At 40.6% G+C, this 20,780-nt stretch overlaps 2 protein-coding genes across 2 annotated transcripts; both read left to right on the plus strand.

The window, feature by feature from the left end:
* Nucleotides 1–7,967: 7,967 nt before the first annotated feature.
* On the plus strand, nt 7,968–8,900 carry LOC125136583 (olfactory receptor 2G3-like). Its single transcript, XM_047797439.1, has one exon. The coding sequence runs from the start codon at nt 7,968–7,970 to the stop codon at nt 8,898–8,900; it is 933 nt and encodes a 310-aa protein (XP_047653395.1).
* A 4,826-nt stretch (nt 8,901–13,726) lies between these two features.
* LOC125135169 (olfactory receptor 10C1-like) lies at nt 13,727–14,648 on the plus strand. The gene is given in 4 exon segments (XM_047794954.1): nt 13,727–13,806; nt 13,808–13,959; nt 13,962–14,589; nt 14,591–14,648. Coding segments are annotated over 4 exon segments (918 nt in total).
* Nucleotides 14,649–20,780: the final 6,132 nt, after the last annotated feature.

Below are 20,780 nucleotides of genomic sequence, written 5' to 3' on the forward strand. Positions count from 1 at the left end.
TGATTTCAATATTGTCAAATATATCCAGGATTGGGATTGCTGGATCATACGGTAGTACAATTTTTAATTTTTTGAGGAACTGTCATACTGCTTTCCAGAATGGCGGTGCCATTCTACATTCCCACCTGTAGTGTATAAAGGTCAGCTAAATTTGAATATTTTAAATTCCAGAGCTAAATGGTTTTTTTCATTTAGAGCTAAACATTTAAATTTGCATAGTTTATAAAGAGTTCTACTAGGAAAATTTTAAATTCATGCTATAAATATTCCCACATTCTGCATATTCCTGATTCTATATAACATAAAATACTAATCTATTCCACACTGATGAGTTGTAGCTTTAGTCATTAAGAGTCATATTTCAGTAGTTTCAACAAATACTCAGATCAAATCCAAGCATAAGAGGTTATTCCCATCACCTCTGAAATAACATACTTTACATTCTTATTAAAAATTTAGAATTCATCTCAAGAGTGACCACTTTCAGAATATAATATCTTTCCAAGTAAATTTACATGTTTCCCAACATACATAAAGGGAAGTTCAGGAATTAGCAATTTTTAGCTTAGTATCAAAATTCAAAATCACACACTTTAGTGGGATGTTAGATTCAAAGGCAACTTTAGAAACAAATTCTTGGTATTTAAGTTTTACAAAAAAGAATAATATTAATGTAGGTGCTTATGAGTGTACTATTTATTATGTCAGTCATAAATGATGTCAAAATCATCTAATTATTTCTCTCATATCTTTCTATTACAATACTCTGACATATTTTTAAAACATTTGGATTATAAGGAATTTTCAAGTGGATCCTTCTATTCCCAGTCATTACTTTATACTAACTTCCATTATGTTGAAAAATACTCTCTGCCATCCACTGAGAACCAGCTTATAAACTGAAGGTGAGATGTGTAGGCATTTCCCTTCTCCAATTCAAGTCTAAGACATATAGCTTGAAAAGAGTTTTTTAACAGGATCTGAGAGAGTGGTCGAAGATTAAGGATTGAATATATATATATATTCATATATATGTGTGTGTGTATGTGTGTGTGTGTGTAGCTTGAAAAGAGTTTCTGAATAGAATCTGGGGAGAATAGTCAGAGATTAGTGCATGTATGTGACTATACATATAAAATTTCAACCCACAAAATAGGATTGAAAACACCCATCACTCCAAATCTGAAACATGAAAAAGGCTACCAAGTGCTATTTGGAAAAAAGAAACATCTAGAGGAAAATCTTTTTTCTTTGGGCAAAAAGTCCCAGAACTTTCTTTCCCTCATGCAGTTTTCTGATCATTTCCATGGTAAGAACAGGGATTCTATTTGACACAGATGCATAGAGGTCAAACCTCAGAAAGGACTCCTGAAAGGGAATCTCCAGGAGAGACAGAGTGAGTCATTCGAGCACAATGCTGACTAATGTACCCGGAGGCCACTCAAGAGGGAGACAGATGTGGTGGCCTGAGAAACCAAGACAGTTTACTCACATCCGCTAGGTCACCCCTGCCCTGGCTTTGGCTTGGTCAGCACGCAGAAGAGAAGAGTGGTGACAAGACTTCAGCGTGTTATAATTGCTTCCCTGAAGCAGCTAGCACAGACCAATGCCTATGAGCTAGATGAAAATACATGTTTCTTGAGCTGTAGTCCTCAGAGAAAATCAAATGAGAAAAAAGTCAGAAGCACATATGATATAGATGCTTAAGACCTGGGGGATCTGTATCTCCAAGTTGCTAATTAACCTGGCATTGTAGAGTGTCCAGAACAGGGCTTTCTCAAGAGAGAAGCATGAAGAAAGGCGTTTCCCAACTGAACATCTGTTTAATCACCAGAATATCACAAATTCTGTCACTCATACCCCAGCCCCTCCAATTTATGTGTTCTTATAATAGTCTTTCCTGGGGATTAAGAAAAGAAAAAACCTATGGCATTGCTATTAGAATTTAGCTACATAATTGGATAAGTGGGACTTGTTTCTCTTTTGTAGCCAGTGGTTTTCATTAACAAGTATAAATAGTCTTCAATGTCAATTAATATTAACCATAACACAAGTCCCTGAGTAATAATTTACTATAAGAATACAACAAATTATCTGAATAAATTCCATATTATTGGCCATTAAACATGTTTATAATTTTACCTTAAGTTAAACTGGTATGATGAACATTTTTATAAATAAATATAAGCTTTCTAATTAAGTTTTCATATATTACTTTACAGATATAACTTTGTTTCCTTATTTATTTATTTTTAGGGCCACACCCACAGCTTATGGAGGTTCCCAGGATAGGGGTCAAATCGGAGCTGTAGCTGCTGGCCGATGCCACAGCCACAGCAACACCAGATCTGAGCCATGTCTGCAACCTACACCACAGCTCACGGCAATGCCTTATCCTTAACCCACTAAGCCAGTTCAGGGATTGAACCTGCGTCCTCACGGATTCTAGTCAGATTTGTTTCGCTGAGCCGCAATGGGAACCCCTGACATTGCTATATTTAAAGGAGCTGAAAACATCCATATTTCTTTTTTTTGTTTGTTTTGTCTTTTTTTTTGCCATTTCTTGGGCCGCTCCCGCGGCATATGGAGGTTCCCAGGCTAGGGGTCGAATCGGAGCTGTAGCCACCGGCCTACGCCAGAGCCACAGTAACGCAGGATCCGAGCCGCGTCTGCAACCTACACCACAGCTCACGGATCGTTAACCCACTGAGCAAGGGCAGGGACCGAACCCGCAACCTCATGGTTCCTAGTCGGATTCGTTAACCACTGCGCCACGACGGGAACTCCTAAACATCCATATTTCTAATGTCAGTTAATAAGAGTGCCCCCACTCATTCCAATTCAGCAATTAATTCTGCCTTATAATCTGCTAGGTTAAAAAAAAGTACGTATCACGATGGCTTTTGATTCATCTTACATAAACCTTCCAAATACTAAGTTTGTACAAGTATTCATCTGTATACTATTATGAAAGCAAGAGCCATATTTTGCAGTAAAGTCTTTACCTAGTTAATCCTTTTATGTATATTCTCATTAAATTGGTTAGCCAGAGATCTAATATTACCATTATTTTAGTGGATCATAATTTGACCCATTAAATAATACATTAATTCCTCATTGATTTGTAGGACTAAATGTTTTCTGGTGATCATTACTGTTGTTGAACATTAATGATTAAGCTCAAGTAAATATATTTAATTGAAAGATAGTATCGAAGCGAGTTATCCAGTAGCACTTTCTGAGAGTTGAAATACTACATATTAGAATGATATGTTGCTTTCCAGGTAGTCAGAGTTTAGTGCTAGAAAAGCTATCTCTAGATTTGTTGCCATTGTGGCCTTTCAATTTAATACTGATCAGTTATTCTCAGCACATAAAGGAATCTTAACACCAGTCTATAATTTTCCAAAGGCATCTGTGGTGTTGTGTAAGATTAGGTTGTGATGATGAATGTCGGAGTAATCTAAAATATCACACAAATCAGTAATTGAGTTCTTCATCCTGATTCAAAAGGAAGGCCAATATTTTCCATATTCAGAATAAGTGTTTCTCAAGTAGCCTTTCAAGGGAGAAAGAACTGTTACTGGTGCCAGTAATGCCAACTATTTTAATGCTATATAAATGAACTTGAAAATTTATTGCTTTGGATTAAGGCTTTGTCTTCCATGTAAATTTGTAAAAATATGTAATAGAAAATAGATTTTTTTTGGTTTGTTTGTTTGTTTGTTTTTGGTTTTTAGGGCTGCACCCAAGGCACATGGAGCTTCCCAGGCCAGGGATCAAATCAAAGCTACAGCTGCCAGCCCACATCACAGTCACAGAAATGCCAGATGCAAGCTGTGTCTGCAACCTACACCACAGCTTATGGCAAGGCCAGATCCTTAACCCAGGGAGTGAGGCCAGGGATCAAACCTGCATCCTCCTGGATTCTAGTCGGGTTCGTTAACTGTTGAACCACAATGGGAACTCCAGAAAATAGATTTTTTATCAACAGAATATGATTTGAATTGGACTAAATATTTCATAAGAAGTATACTTTTTGGAAAGGAAGAGAGTAAACGTCCAGAGGGAGGGACCAGCTACTAATTATTAAATGGAATCCTTTGCAACAGGGAGACTCTAATGCATAAATGGGTTACACAAGTGGTGGCTGAAAACCCAAACAGTGGATTGTGAGTTAACCCGGAAATTAGAAACAACTAGCAGCCGTTACTACTACTGGACTTAAAGAAGCAAAAGTAGCAAAAGAACCGGGATCCCCTGAGGGAAGCAGGGACAAGAGTAAGCCCGCCAGGGAAGCTGGAACCAAAAAAGGGGATCGCCACCCCAGCTAGGAAAGCCTCCCACAGCCCAGTGGAAGGAAGAAATACCCTGGCTTCTCTTTTCATTTTAGTCTCAAGCCAGGGTCTCCCAGGTGAGAACTGGTTGATACAGAAACCTGGGCAAAGCAGCCTTTGGGCACCAGCCCTCCTATGATACAGAACAGTGTTGGAAAAGGAGAAGGAATGACCCTGCTGAGGGCAAAAAACCCAGGACTGGCACACCTCGCAAATATTTCTATCTCCTTTTGGTGCTGCTATAGTTGAGAGAAAGGTTATAGAAGGAAGAACATGACAGAGTCTATACATCCGTTGTTTCTAATGTTTACAACCACGTCCCTCATCAGAAACATTTTTGGTCAGGCAAACCCAATACATGAACACTTTTATTTTCAAATTATACACATGTATTATTCTATAATATATTTATATCCTTTGTAAAATATAAACTACGCCCCAATGGGTCATCACTTCATGGGATGTACCCCATCTACTTTAGAGACAGCTACAGAAAAACCTCTTCTATTCTTCTAAAAGTGGTAACAATACTGTGTGTAGATCATAATTTCTTTCTGATATGAAGGTATTCTTTTTAACCACTTATTAAATGAGTTTGTGAATTTGCAATACTCTCTCCTTTTACACTAGAAAGCAGAGTCCACTTCGTCCCCATCATTTCCTATTTCCCTGAAGTCTATAGGTCATTACTTAGATCTTCTGTCATTGCATATTAACCTGATGCAGGTATATACAGATGTCGGCACACCATGCACAAAACTGAGTTTGGCAAACAAAAAAAAAGTTTAGCGAGTTACCATTGTGGCTCAACAGAATCAAACCCGATTAGTATCCATGAGGATTTGGGTTCAATCCCTGGCCTTGCTCAAGCTGCTGTAGGTTGTAAACGCGGCTTGGATTTGGTGTTGCTGTGTCCATGGTATAGGCTGGCAGCTGCAGCTCCAGTTCAACCCCTAGCCCAAGAACTTCCATATGCCACTGGTTCGACCCTAAACAAACAAACAAACAAACAAACAAAAGTTAAATGAATTAATTTTTTAAAACAAGTATTTTAAGGGAGTTCCATTGTGGCGCAGCAGGTTAAGGATCCGGCATTGTCACTGCAGCTGCTTGGGTTGCTGATGTGGCACGAGTTCATTTCCTGACCTGGGAATTTCCACATACTATAGGAGTGGTCAAAAAATAAATAAAATAAGTATCTTAAGATACTATCTAAATAATACTGGCACTTTTAATAGCATATATGATAGAAAGTAGGTGAAGTGACCTTAATGGGCTTTGCAAATGAGCAGAATGTAAGGATGTTCTCATAGTCTGGAACTATAATTGTCCTTTCTGTTATCCCATATAGATGCCATCTACTGTAACAACACTAAGGTATCTGACTTGGATATCTTTACAACAAAATGCATGTGTACATGCATGTGTGTACTTAGAAGGTGTATGTCACTGACTGTCTTCCAGGGGAAACAGAAGCACAAGCCTCCGTGGTGCCTCTCTCTCCAGAGACCTAGCTCCCTCTCTAAAACAGAGACGGGAAGGTGCTTGGGAAGGAGAACTCCAGAGGTGTGTGCTGAGGAAGCAAGCTAATACCATCCATCTGCAGAGAGCCTGAGCCGCGAGATCCCAGGAGAGGGTGAGCTGACAAACTGCCTACCTGAGATTCCTCCACTGCCTGTCCTGGATCTGTGACCGTGATGGAACTTTTCATCAAAGCCACCAACAGCCTCTATAGCTGGATTGCCATTCTTTCTATAAGGTAGGTCTTTCTTTAGCATGTTATGGGGGAAAGGGGCATTTATTTTAAAAATTGAGGAAATCCAGAGCTAATTCCCTTTAGAAGTGAACAAAAGCAGTTTTTCAATATATACACCAACATTGACCATATTTTTAATTACGGAAATTGTCTACCTTCTTCTTTTCACAGACATGAGTCCCACTTTCTTCATCTTGATTAACAACAGGAATGTGAAAGGGGGAGAAAGTAGTTTCAGTGCAGTGTCTACTTGGAAAATATTGTTATTCTTGCAACATAAATACACAAGGAAACACTTGTGAAAATGTAGAATTATATCAAGCAAAATGAAGCCATTCATGTGCTGTCTTTTTTCTAGAAGACACTGAATCTTTCAACAGTTCCCTTACTCTTTACTGACTAGTAGAAGGTAAGGTCAATGTCAGGTTTGGTGCATCATAACATCCAGGGCTTTTATTTTACCAGCAAAATACATGGCCAGATAGACAAATGTTAACAACCAAAGTGACTACCAGTATCAGTTTCCTTCTCTCAGTGTAATTCTGGAAAAAATATTATCTTCTACTCAAAACACATAATAGTTTCATCTTGGCAAAAAATCAAAACGCAACCTATTATTACCATTGATACCAAAGAAAATAAGCCATTATTCCCTTTAACTGGACTATGTAATAGTTGCCAGAGACCAGGTATAATCGCTGTGGGTTCTTAGAATTAAATTTTTATTTTCTAGTTGAGATATTTAAAGGACAATGAGAAATTTTCATTGGAGGGATTTTTTGGTCATGCCTGCAGTATGCAGAAATTGCTGGGCCAAGGATCAAATCTGTGCCACAGCAGGGACCCAAGCATAACCTGTTTCACCACAAGAGAACTCCAATGGAGGGTTTTGGGTGGGGGGTGGTTTGGAGTTGTTTGTTTTTAAGGAATCTACTAAGATTTGATTCCATGGGTAAATTACTATAGTCATTTTGGAGAGATCAGAATTGACTATTCAGAATTACAAATTTTCACAACTACATTCCTTAATCTTTGCAAGTTAATAGTTTAAAACACACTTCTAAATTCTACACAATTTATTTTATGAAAGGTCTACAGATTACTTTAGGTGGCTGAATTCATGTACTCCTGTAAGTAAAGCATATTAAAGCATAAGGACTATAGATGCCACCAGGGAGAAGAGCTTGCTTGCTGGAGGCTCTGAATTAGATTTTTCTAAAGAGCAATATTTATAAAGTTGGAAGACTAATGACTCAAATAGGGAGATCACAAAAGTTTTCCTTTATCATCAGGTCACTATAATTATTCACTTCACAGAAAAACAATGAATATTAAATAACCCTGATGGTCGCTGTTTGAAAATTCTAACTGTTCTTATTTAGTCTCTGTGTCTCCAATTCTATATACTTCTCTTTCAGATTCTTGATCATGTGATGTATCTTTCAGATTATCTGTTGTATTTATTTTCTATCATATCTATATATGCAATGATCAACTTATTTTCAATATCTTGCTTTTTCACAGTCTGCACACTATGGCCTGTGTATTTTATCTTCAGAGAGTTTGGGATATATCTCAAGTCTGTTTTGTATGTGATCTAATGTCAACCCTATGCTTATATATTTCCTTTCAATGAATTTGATGCTTTCAAGACTGTATTTGTCTCCTTCTTTGTAACAGGCCCAGCTACTACATTTTTTAATTTCACATAATTTTCTTTTGTCTGTTCTCTCTATATATAAAAATCAAGTGTCCAAATGCTCACTTTACTCAGTTTGTCATTTTTGCATTGGTTATGACCTCTGATCGCCTTCCCACAGGAAGAAAATCGGAATGACCAAGATTTTCTGTGAAAGGTGATTCACCGTTAAGCAATGAAAGGGACAAATTTTAGCACTCCCGCAGGTTTCGTCTTACTGGGCTTTTCTGACCAGCCCCGGCTGGAGATGGTTCTCCTTCTGGTCGTCTCTGTCACGTACACTCTGACACTGACGGGGAACATGGCGATCATACTGGCCTCATACTTGAGCCCCAAACTCCACACACCCATGTATTTCTTCCTCTCCAATCTCTCCTTCCTGGACCTCTGTTTCACTACCAGTATTGTCCCACAAATGCTTTGGAATCTCAGGGGGCCTGTGAAGACCATCAGCTACGCTGGTTGTGTGCTCCAGCTCTACGTTGCTTTGGGGCTGGGCTCCACAGAGTGCGTCCTCCTGGCCGTCATGGCCTATGACCGCTTCAGTGCCATCTGTCGGCCCCTCCACTATGATGTTATCATGCACCCCAAGCTTCTCCAGCAGCTAGCAGCTCTGGCCTGGATCAGTGGTTTCGTGGAGGCCACAGTTCAGACCATCCTGGTTTTCCAGTTGTCTCTCTGCAGCCACCACAGGGTGGATGATTTCATGTGTGAGGTGCCGGCCCTGATTAAAAGCGCCTGTGTGAACACAAGCTTCCTGGAAAATGAGGCCGCCGTAGCCAGTGTCCTCTATGTTGTTGTACCTCTGGGGCTTATTCTGGTCTCTTACGGCTGGATTGTTAGGAGCGTGCTGAGGATAAAATCTGCCCAAGGCAGGAGGAAAGCATGTGGGACCTGTGGGTCCCACCTGCTTGTTGTGGTTTTGTTCTTTGGAAGTATCATTTCCGTCTACATCCAACCCAAGAGCAAATACACACAGAACCACAGTAAATTCCTCACCCTCTTCTACACTGTAGTGACACCCGCACTTAATCCTTTGATCTACACCTTGAGAAACAAAGAGGTTAAGTGGGCTCTAAGAGGATTACTGAGAAGAGTTCCATGTTAGGGAGAAATGTGAAGTATACTCGTCTAAACCCTCAGATATTGGGGACTGACTATTAACATCATCCAATTATGGGTTCTCCTTTCATGTATAGGATCACAGCTAAGTCTCCTAAATAAAATAGGTGTGAACTTTTCTTTTGATGACATCCTAAAGTTACCTACTCTAAATCCTTCTAATCTTCCTTTCCAGAATCACTATGTTATGCCCCTCTCTCCCCCTCTCTCTCAGCTGTTTTGTAAAGGTTCTATGAACAAATAAATAAATATATACATATGTGCATGTGTATACGTATTACTTTTTTGTGAGTCCTAGAGAGTTACTGCTCTAGTGGTTAACTGATGACAGGAATGATATGGTTACAACAGATCTATTTTCTCATCACAGAAATGACTCTTTTGCCTCTTGGAGGAAAGCTGGGATTATAGCTGCAGAAGTTGGGGCTCACCTGAGAACTTCCTACTGCTCTCAAGGTCTCACATTTGATAGTTCTAAGGCAGTAGGACTCTATTCATAAATACATAAAAATATAAAGGTCCATGAAAAAACACACAATTATCTAACAGTTTTTCCTTATTCAGGGAAATTGTTGATTCCTGTTCATTCAGTAGAGGCAATTGGGACTAAGTAAACTCAGGGATTTTTCTGATTCCCACCCCCACACCCCAGAGGAAGTCTCCAAGGGATATAAGCCATGGGACTGAATATTTCTTTTACACACGTCTTGTCAGCACAGAATAGCTTTCAGTATCTTTTGAACAATCCTTTAGCTCTATATCTGGAGACTAAGCAACTATGCAAACACCGTTTTAAGTACTGTCACTTAATCTAAATATTTAAATTTGACAAGCTAAACAGATTCCTACACCAAAGAAGTCTTTGTCACATATATTATTCACTTTTGTGGACACTATATTTTTATAGTATTTAAAATTGTTTTTCTTCATACTGAATATAAAGAGTTCATCTATTCTAGTAACATACTTTAAAATCTTGGTAATATCTTCAATTTAAAAATATTAGGAGTTTCCACTATGCTGCACTGGGTTAAGAACCCAAATGCAGCAGCTCACATCGCTGCAGAGGTATATAGGTCCAATCCCTGGCCTGGGGCACAGTGGGTTAAAGGATCTGATATTGATTCAATCCCTGATCCGGGAAATTGCATATGCCACAGGTGCAGCCATAAATATATATACATACACCTATTTTCCATATGTACACTGTAATTACTTATTTACAAAATAGTATCATGATCCTTGTTGTTTTAATTCTAGAACCTGCTTGGACATACTTGCAATATGTTATTGTTTTATAAATGTGGTTTTTTATTTTTTATTAAAGTATAGTTCATTTACAGTGTTGAGTCAATTTCTGCTGTACAGCATAATGATCCAGTCATACATATATAAACATTCTTTTTCTCATATTATCTTCCGTTATGGCCTATTCCAAGAGACTGGGTATGGTTCCCTGTGCTATACAGTAGGACCTCGTTGCTTATCCATTCTGAATGTAATAGCTTGCTTCTATCAGCCCCCAAACTCCTCATCCATCCCACTTCTTTCCCCCTCCACCTTGGCAACCACAAGTCTGTTCTCTATGTCTGTGAGTCTGTTTCAGCTTTGTAGATAGGTTCATTTGTGCCATATTTTAGATTTGAAATGTAAGTTGTATCATATGGCATTTGTCTTTCTCTTTCTGACTTACTTCACCTAGTATAAGAATCTCTAGTTGCATCCATGTTGCTGCAAATGGCATTATTTTGTTCTTTTTTATGGCTGAGTAGTATTTCATTGTGTATATATACCACATCTTCTTAATGCATTCATCTGTCGATGGACATTTGGGTTGTTTCCATGTTTTGGCTACTGTGATTAGCACTTAATGAATATAGACGTGCATGTATCTTTTTGAATCAAAGTTTTATCTGGATATATGCCCAGGAGTGGATTGCTGGATGATATGGTAGTTCTATATTTAGTTTTCTGAGGAACCTCCATACTATTTTCCATAGTGGTTGTACCAATTTACATTCCCACTAATGGTGAAGGAGGGTTCCCTTTTCTCCACATCCTCTCCAGCACTTGGTATTTGTTGACTTGCTAATGATACTCATTCTGACCAGTGTGAGGCAGTACCTCACTATAGTTTTGATTTGCATTTCTCTAATAATTAGTGATGTTGAGCATTTTTTCATGTGCCTACTGGCCATATCTATATCTTCTTTGGAGAATGTCTATTTAGGTCTTCTGCCCATTTTTCTATTGGGTTGCTTGTTTTTTTGTTGTTGAGTTGTATGAGTTGTTTACATATTTTGGAGATTAAGCCCTTGTTGGTTACACAGGTTTGCAAAGATTTCCTCCCATTCTCTGGGTTGTCATTTTGTTCTTTTAATGGTTTCCTTTACTGTGCAAAATCTTTAGAGTTTATATAGGTCCCATTGGTTTATTTTTGTCTTTACTGTCATTATTCTAGGAGATGAATCAAACAAAATGTTGCTGTGATTTATGTCAAAGAGTATTCTGCTTATATTTTCGTCTAGGAGTTTTATAGTATCTGGCCTTACATTTAAGTCTTTAATCCACTTTGAGTTTCTTTCTGTGTATGGTGTTAGAGAATATTCTAATTTCATTCTTTACATGCAGCTGTCCAGTTTTCCCAGCACCACTTATTGAAGAGACTGTCTTTCCTCCACTGTATATTCTTGCCTCCTTTGTCATGGATTAGTTGACCATAGTTTCTTGGGTTTATTTCTGGGCTTTCTATCCTGTTCTATTGATTTATGTTTCTTAGGGCCACACTCATGGCATATGGAGGTTCCTAGGCTAGGGGTCAAATCGGAGCTTCAGTTGTGGGCCTGTGCCACAGCCACATCTGCAAACTACACCACAGCTCACAGCAATGCTGGATCCTTAACCCACTGAGCAATACCAGGGAGTGAACCTATAACCTCATGGTTCCTAGTCAGATTTGTTTCTGCTGCGCCACAATGGGAACTCCAATCTATGTTTCTGTTTGTATGCCAGTACCATACTGTTTTGATGACTGTAGCTTTAAAGCATAGTCTGAAGTCAGGGAGCCTGATTCCTCCAGTTCCATTTTTTCTTTTCAATGGTGCTTTGGCTACACAGGGTCTTTTGTGTTTCCATACAAATTTTAAATATTTTGTTCTAGTTCTGTGAAGAATATCATTGCTAATACATAGGATTTCACTGAACCTGTAGATTGCCTTGGGCAGTATAGTCATTTTGATAATACTGATTCTTCTATTCCAAGAGCATAGTATATATTTCTATCTGTTTGTGCCATCTTTGACTTCTTTCATCAGCATCTTATAGTTTTCAGAATACAGGTCCTTTGTCTTTTTAAGTAGATTAATTCCTAGATATTTTATTATTTTTGATGCAATGCTAAATAGGATGGTTTCCCTAATTTCTCTTTCTGTACTTTCATTGTTAGTATATAGAAATGCAATTGATTTCTGTGTATTAATTTTGTATCCTGAAACTTTATCAAAGTCACTGATGAGCCTCAAAGGTTTTCTTGCAGTGTCTTTAGGATTTTCTAGGTACAGTACCATGTCATCACATTCATTGTTATCTGTCATGATATTTGTATGTGTATACAATACATGATTTATTTGTGACCTTAGATGAATCTAGAATATGAGGATATTGGCTTATTTTTCTGTGCTTGTGTTTAGGAGTGTAATATGTTAGTGTGTGGCTTTGTGAAGTTTATGTATGTGGTTTGGGGTTTTGCATATGTGTTATGGTAAAAGGGGATGAAGTTTGTGAGGCTATAAAATGCAGAAATAAGCAACCAAGAAAGATCTTATCTCCTTCCTGATTATCTTTACAAACTAGAGAGAGCCTCACCACTTTGGATAATTAAACTGTTTAACTGCCTATAGGAAGGTGAAAGAGATGATCTTTCCAATTTTTTCGCTCCCAATTTATCTAATGGCAAAGTGATATGGAAAAAAATCAAGACAGATTGAGTGGATCTGGTAAGTGAAGCTGGGAAAGGGGTAAAAATTGTGTCACAGAGAAGAAAAGTTGAGCAAAAAGGAAAGAAAATACATGAGAAAGAAGGAAAGAAAAAGACAGAAGTAGAAGGACTCAAGAGGGAAAAGAACATGACAAAAAACACTCTCGAATTGGGATGAATTGTTCATGCCCTAAACATCGAACATATCTGACTTTAGGCAGGAAAACATCTGCTGGGAGGGAAAATTTTGTCCAAAGCCCTGTGGGAAGGATGGGGAAGGGAGAAAAGAATGAAATCCAGGCTAGAATGATTCAACTCTCATCCTTGAAGTGAAAATAGAATTCAAGATGTTCTTATCAGGTGAGGAAATGAGGCTCAGAGAGCAATATTCACCCAAGAGTGAGCAAAGGTCTGCCTCAAAGATGATGAGATTCTAAAAGAAAGGAAGTTCCAAGGTTTCGAATAGATGCCACAAGAGGTCACCTTTGCCCATTTCACTCTTCCATAGTAGCAACTGTCCCTCGCTATTGCTTTTTTTTATTTTTTTTTATTTTCTTTTTATGGCCACACCCATGGCATATGGATGTTCCCAGGTTAGGGGTCGAATCAGAGCTGCAGCTGTAGGCCTAGGCCACAGCCACAGCAACTCGGGATCCAAGCCACATCCGCAACCTGCACTGCAGCTTTTGGTGATGCTGGATCCTTAACCCACTGAGGAGGCCAGGGATCAAACCCGAATCCTCATGGATACCAGCTGGGTTCTTAACCCGCTGAGCCACGAGGGGAACTCCCTTTGACATTTCTCTTATCCTTCAGTCAGAGGGGATGTGAGCAGAATGACCACAAATACCTCCACGGTGATTGAGCTCATTCTCATCAGCTTTTCCCACCTGGCTACCTCCAAGGCTTGCTCCTTTCTCTCTCACCATCTACGTGCTCACTGTGGCCAGCAACCTCCTCATTGTGGTGCTGGCCTCAGCTGATGCCACCCTCCAGTCCCCCATGTACTTCTTCCTTCCAGTCCTCTCAGCTCTGGAGACTGTCTACACGTCTGTCACCATCCCCCTGCTGCCCACCACCTCCTCACTGGTCAGCACCATATCCCTCACTCTGGCTGTGTTCTCCAGACATTCTTCTTTCTCTTCTTCAGTTCCACAGAGTGTTGTCTCCTGGCAGCCATGGCCTATGACCACTATGCTGTCATATTCAAAACCCTGCACTACCCTATGCTGCTGAGCCACCAGATATGCCTGTGCCCAGCTGGGTGGGCTTGGGCATGTGGAGCAATAGTGGGCCTGAGCTACACCTCCTTCATCTTCTCCTTGACCTTCTGTGACCTCAGTACTATCCCATACTTCTGTGAGATCCAGCCCATCCTGCAGCTGGTATGCAGAGACACCTCTCTCAGTGAACTGCAGATTATCCTGGCTCCTGCCTTAATCATCCTCTGCTCCCTAGGCCTCATCCTGGGCTCCTACAGGCATATCCTGGCTACTATCTCCCAAATCCCATCTGTTAGCAGCCGCCACAAGGTCTTCTCCACCTGCTCCTCCCAACTGGTGGTGGTCTCCCTCTTCTACGGCACTGCCATCTTTATCTACATCTGCCCCAAGGTCAGCTACAATCCCGCCACTGACCCTCTGCTGTCCCTCTTCTATACCATGGTCACCTCCATCCTTAATCCCATCATGCAGAGCCTCTGATATCAAGGATGCCCTAAAAAGAACCATCCAGAAAACAGGGCTGGCAGGGATTTAACAAAGGGTGACAATGATGACTTCCAATCCTAGTCAGCCCCAAATCACCAAAGGTCAAAGGGAAAGGAAGCACAGTTCTCACCTTGGTCAAAAGCATCCTGTCAAGAAGACAAAGTTATCTTTGAAGGACTCCTGGAGCCGAACCCCTCCTTGGGCTCCATCAACACACACACACACACACACACACACACACACACACTTCTGCTTTCTGTTGTAAGAAGGAAGAAAAACTCAAGATGGAGGATTCACTTTATAATCAGAGCAAGTTGACAACTAGGGAACAGTTACAAACTATCACCCCCACCAGGTTATAAAGGTAATAAAATTTCTAGCCACAGTAATGACCACTAAAGTTGTTTGACACTTATATATCCTAGGTAAGGCACTTATTTTCTGGGTGGCACTGCTGGTAAGTACATGAGCACACACAATTATACATAGTTAAATCCAATGTCAGGTAAAAAGAAAAACCCTTAAGAAGTCAGGAGCAGGAGTTCCCGTCGTGGCGCAGTGGTTAACAAATCTGACTAGGAACCATGAGGTTGCGGGTTCAATCCCTGCCCTCGCTCAGTGGGTTGAGATCCGGCGTTGCTGTTAGCTGTGGTGTAGGTTGCAGATGTGGCTCGGATACTGCATTGTTGTGGCTCTGGCGTAGGTTGGCGGCTACAGCTCCAATTCGACCCCTAGCCTGGGAATCTCCATATGCCACAGGAGTGGCCCTAGAAAAGGCAAAAAAAAAAAGAAGAAGAAGTCAGGAGCAGCAAAAAAAGTTTCAATAAAGGTAAGTTCTTGTGGGAATTAGTATGACACAGTGGTTAAGAAAATAGATTATAATGTCAGACTATAATTTAAGATCATAATTCTTCCAACTGATTACCTGTGTGATAACAGGAGAATTTTATAGTCACTTTAAGCCTTAATCTATTTATCCATAAATTCTGCATAATAATGGAGTCTATTTCTTTAGAGGTTTTTGAGGATTTACAGACTTGTTGAATGGCCAAGCTTAACATCTCACATATAATAGTGTCACCATATTTCTTGGAGACCGCACAGAACATCACAGAGGATAACATCCATCTACACTGGGCACCTTTGCTGGGGGAGAGAAGGGTACCCTTGGAGTGTCAGTGATGTTGGGACCACTGGGCCAAAGGAGAATGGAGGAAGAGACTCCACACACCCTAGTACCAGAAACTGCTACCCAGCACAGACTTAAACCAAAGACAACCAGGACACTGTAGAGCAGATATAACAGCAAAGTACAGAAGAGCCAGAGACAGGCAGCAAAGATGTCCCAGGGAGGGGGGCGAGTATTCACTAACCATTAAAAATATAATCCACACTCTCTTTCTTATTCCCACACTTAATCAGTTTCACAGGCATTTACTGAAGGCCTTCCAAGGGCCCACTCTCCCAGGGAAATACAAGGAGCTGACCTTGCGCAGATAGTGCTTTCTATCTGGGTGAGGAAATGTGCTCATTCCCTTGAAACTGTCAGGGGACAATGCGAAGTAGGGGATATTCAAAACGCGAGTGAGAGGACAATAAACAGTTACTCCCTCGCCCCCTTCCCCTCAGAGGAGAGATATGGCCCTCCCTGGGGTCTTGGAATAGCTGGCCCCTCAATTTTCAGGAATTCAACCCAGTCCCTAACTTAATCCTACAGTCTGTGTACTCATCAATGAGTAAAATCTCGAAACTATTGTTTCTTAGTGGTTACCAAGACCTCACTTGGGAGGGACGATGTTTAGAAAGTGTTGTCCAAAGGAATGGTAATACAGCTTTTCTTCTATGAGTGTTTTGGGGTTGTTTTTTGTTTGTTTGTTTGTTTGTTTTTGCCTTTTAAGCCCACACAAGCAGCATATGGAATTTTCCAGGCTAGGGTCCGATCAGAGCTACATCTGACAGCCTTTGCCACAGCCAGAGTAACGACGGATCCAAGCCATGTCTGTGACTTACTGCGTCCACAGCTCATAGCAACACCGGATCCCTAACCCACTGAGTGAGGCCAAGGATAGAACCCACAACCTCATGGTTCCTAGTCAGATTCGTTTCCACTATGCCACGATGGGAACTCCCAGCTTTTCTTCTGATAATTAAAATCTTATCCCCAGACTAAAGCAGACCAGGAGAGAACTGCACACTTAAAATGCATTATTTTCTGCCTCCTGATTATCTCTGTCTACCCCCAATCCTTCATAGAATTGTTCTTGCCAAATGGTGCTTTGGTGTTCCACTGCCAGTTTACACTGGGGAAGACTGCATAAAGTAATCATTATGAAACCCTCTGAGGAATGTTCCTCTCATATCTCAGTGCTAAGATTAACTATACTTCTCTCATATAAGTAATAACTATTTCTATTGACTTTGTGAGTATAACTAATGTATAATAAATTGCACATATTTAAGAGTATAATTTGATATGTTTTGAAGTATATATATACCTGTGAAACCATCACCACAGTATGACATGAACATACCCAAGCTCTTCAAAGGCTTCCTCATGCCTCGTTGCAATTTCTCCCTTCCACCCCTCCCTGCACTCCCCATTCTCAAGCAACCTCTGCTCAGCTTTCTGTGGCTATGTTGCCTTTCCAAGAGTTTTGTATAAATGGAATTATAAAGTATGTACTCTTTTCCATCTGACTTCTTTCAATCACAAAACACAAAACACAATTATTTTGACGGTCACCCATGTTATGTTTATCCATAGCTCTTTCTTTTTTATTGCTGAGTATTATTCCACTATATGGTCATAAGACAATCAGTTTATCCCTTAACCTACTGACAGAAATTTGTATTGCTTCCCAGTTTCTAGTTATCACAAGTAAAGTTGCTGTGAACATGTGTGAGCAAGACTTTGTATGCTTTGATTTCTCTTAAGTAAATATCTGGGTGCAGAATAGCTGGATTATATGGAAAGTGTATGTTCAAGTTTTTGTGAAACTAAGTAATCACTTTGCCCTGTTTGTGTGACAATTAGTAAACTTAAAGCCAACTGTGTAACTAATTTCTAAGAAATGTACATTCCCTCACAGTGAACTTTTGAAGTACACATCTGGTATCTGACTTTACCCACTTTTTTCTATTCTACAATTTTATTTTATTTTTTTTGTCTTTGGTCTTTTGAGGACTGCACCCATGGCATATGGAGGTTCCCAGGCTAGGGGTCTAATCAGAACTGTAGCTGCCAGCCTATGCCACAGCCACAGCAACGCTGGATCCTTAACCCACTGGACGAGGTCAGGGATCGAACTCGCAACCTCATGGTTCCTAGTCAGATTCATTTCCACTGTGCCACAACAGGAACTCCTTCTACAGTTTTCTTTGTCCAGTCTACCTCATCCTTATTTTGTGCATAATATGTAAGGCTTGTTAAAGCCTTTCTGGAACAAGATCTAGAGTCATGGCATACAAACACCAGCAGGGGGAGGTAGTTGAAAGGAAAATCCTAGACTAAGACTGAAGACCTGGTTAACATCTCCCCCCTCACTCACTACTAAAGATTTCCATGACCTAGTGCAAACTCTTTTCATTATCTCTCTGGTTTTCAAATTCATCATCAAGAAACAGCAGGGCTAAACCAAACAAGCTCCATGTCAGGTTCGAGTTCTGCTGTTCCATGCCTATTTCCCCAGGGACTTTCTGTTTCTTGTGACTGCTTCTCCCACAAAGAAACTGAAAGAAGATCATGGTCAATGTTCCCTCGCCACTATTGCTACCACGGGATCTTGAACTATATTAATCGTGCCAAATGTAAGCTTGTTCACTTGGTTGCCACAACAAATACCACTCAAAACAGACAGCAAGTTTCTAAATTCAGAATTATGACCCCGGATCTAAAAGAAGTCAAGCAAACAGGTTTCTATTTATTCATATACAGATTTCCACAAGAGAGCGGACATGCATGTGCTTCTCGGGAAAGAAGGAAAAAATCCCACAGGGAGGGATTTTTGGGTGGCCAACATCCACCTTAGCCCAAGGTTGAGGAACCAAAACCAAATGACACCTGCTCCCCAAATTCAGTGTGCCTTCTCTCTTGTGATGGATGTTCATCATATCTGGGAGCTGAGAAAACATCATCTGAGGTTACAGTGTCTCACACAGGCTGTCAGCCTGTCAATCTGGGGAAAGTCTCATCAGCATCTATGGTGTTATTAGGAGCCAGTCCCCAATATCGTGGTGGGCTTGCAAATCAGGCACATGCACTAAAAACTTTAACACCATTGCCTGACAAGGCTCTGAAACTGGACTCTTAAAGACTCATAACAGCCCTTCCCTGTGAACCGCAGATTATGTTTTACTTCAGGAATTTCTGAAAAGGTGCATTACCCGAACCATTTACCATATGCAGCTTAAGGGAAAGTTCTAGGTGCAAGACCCCACAGGACATGGAACCCAGACAGGTGGAGAGGTCAAAGCAAAAAGGAAGCGTCCAGAGAGGTGGAAATAAGGCTAAGTTCAACTTTGTCCATGACCCAATTGTGCCCTAGTCAACAATACTGCTTCTCTTGGGTGAGCCAGACCTCAGCTGGGCTCTCATTCTCTAGCACTTCTCTGAGCTTTTCCAGATGACCTAAGGAGGCAACAGACAATTTTCTAGAGCGTCCCCTTGTGGTCAGTTACATGGAACAGACTATCCCCATCTCTTTTCAATACAGTTTGCATAGACTGGAACACCCTTATCAGCTTCCATTTGGTTTAAGGGTGGGAACCAGCACCCTTTGAGCTGGGAGCTCGAAAGTATTAGCTTTCCATTATCCTACAACAGTGGTTCTCAAAGCGCAATCCCCCCAATCAGTAGCAACAGCATCACACACGACCTTAGAAATGTAAATTCCCAGATATATTGAGTCGGAAATTCTGTGATTTTTAAAAACCAACTTAAAGTCTAAAACTACTATCCTAGACCTTAGCTCAAGCAATAGTTGTTACAGGATTTCAGGATAACAGCCTTGCCCTCAGGAATACTGATGATGCAGTTCTCCCTCCTGGCCACGCGGTGGCATAACAATACTGATTTTTCTTTTAAAGTGACGTGTATCAGCATGGTTATATAGAAAAAGGCCTCTGCCCAGAACTTGGTAGGCTCCTGAAAAGTTCAGGAGAATTAGAAAACCAAAATAAACGTATTTGTAAACAACAGCTTTTAAACCAGTTCCCAAAGACAGCACAGGAAAGTAGGGCTGGTTCAAATAAATCATGGAGAAAGAGAAATGCTGGCTCTCACCCACAAGTTTAAAAATAACTTTCTTCTTCCAGTGAAAAGGCAGTATGGAAGGGAACAGTCAGTACACAAGAAAACACGGGAAGCACCAATGTCCAAGAGGTGGGTCCAGTGAAATCCGGTAATAACTTTTTCCTCCAGAAAGTTCGATTTTCCAGGTGGGGGACTGAGCAACGAAGGGTATTTCCACCCACTTCATATCACCTCTGACACCTCTCCAACCAGGAAACAGTCAGGGGTGAGAGGAAGCCATTAACACCTTCCACCACAATCACCCTTGTGTTTGACTTCTACCTCGAGTTTTGAGTTCCATGACGGACAAAAATTATTGTTGTTGTCGTTGTTGTTTTAATTTCTGGTTACCCGGACTCCCAACATATCTGCCCTGATGTTTACGTTTAACCTAGGCCTAGGTTTTAACCTAAGCAGGAAATTCCACCAGTGAGAAAAAGCAGAGTGAAATTCTAAAGAAAACGCCATCCCCCATGGAGTGGAAATTTAGAAGTCTGGGGCCCCTCAATCGAAAACTGAAGATTTGGGTGCAGGGAGGACAGAGCAAGTTGATGGGCTGCTGCAAATGAGAAGAGTTGAGCTGCAGGGCTCAGAAGGTCATGGGGTAAGGGGGTGGCCGTGGAAGCATGAAGAGGGGGCTACTTCAAAAGGGGGCCACCTTTTTTTCCCTCGTTAACATTTCCTGTGAGGTAGACCAAGGGCACCAATAAGTGAATAACAGGTGGGAATAAAAACTCTAGAAAATAAGATGAGGTCAGTTAGATGAGAATACTCTACGAAGAGGGTTCACCCAACCCCACACCACCTACCATTCTCCTGCTCCACACCTGCTCCCAAATCATTCCGAGGACCCAAGCACCCAGGGACTAGCTGTCTGTTGCTCTCTGCGTG

Source organism: Phacochoerus africanus, chromosome 9 (genome assembly GCF_016906955.1).
Source record: "Phacochoerus africanus isolate WHEZ1 chromosome 9, ROS_Pafr_v1, whole genome shotgun sequence".
NCBI classification, from domain to species: domain Eukaryota; kingdom Metazoa; phylum Chordata; class Mammalia; order Artiodactyla; family Suidae; genus Phacochoerus; species Phacochoerus africanus.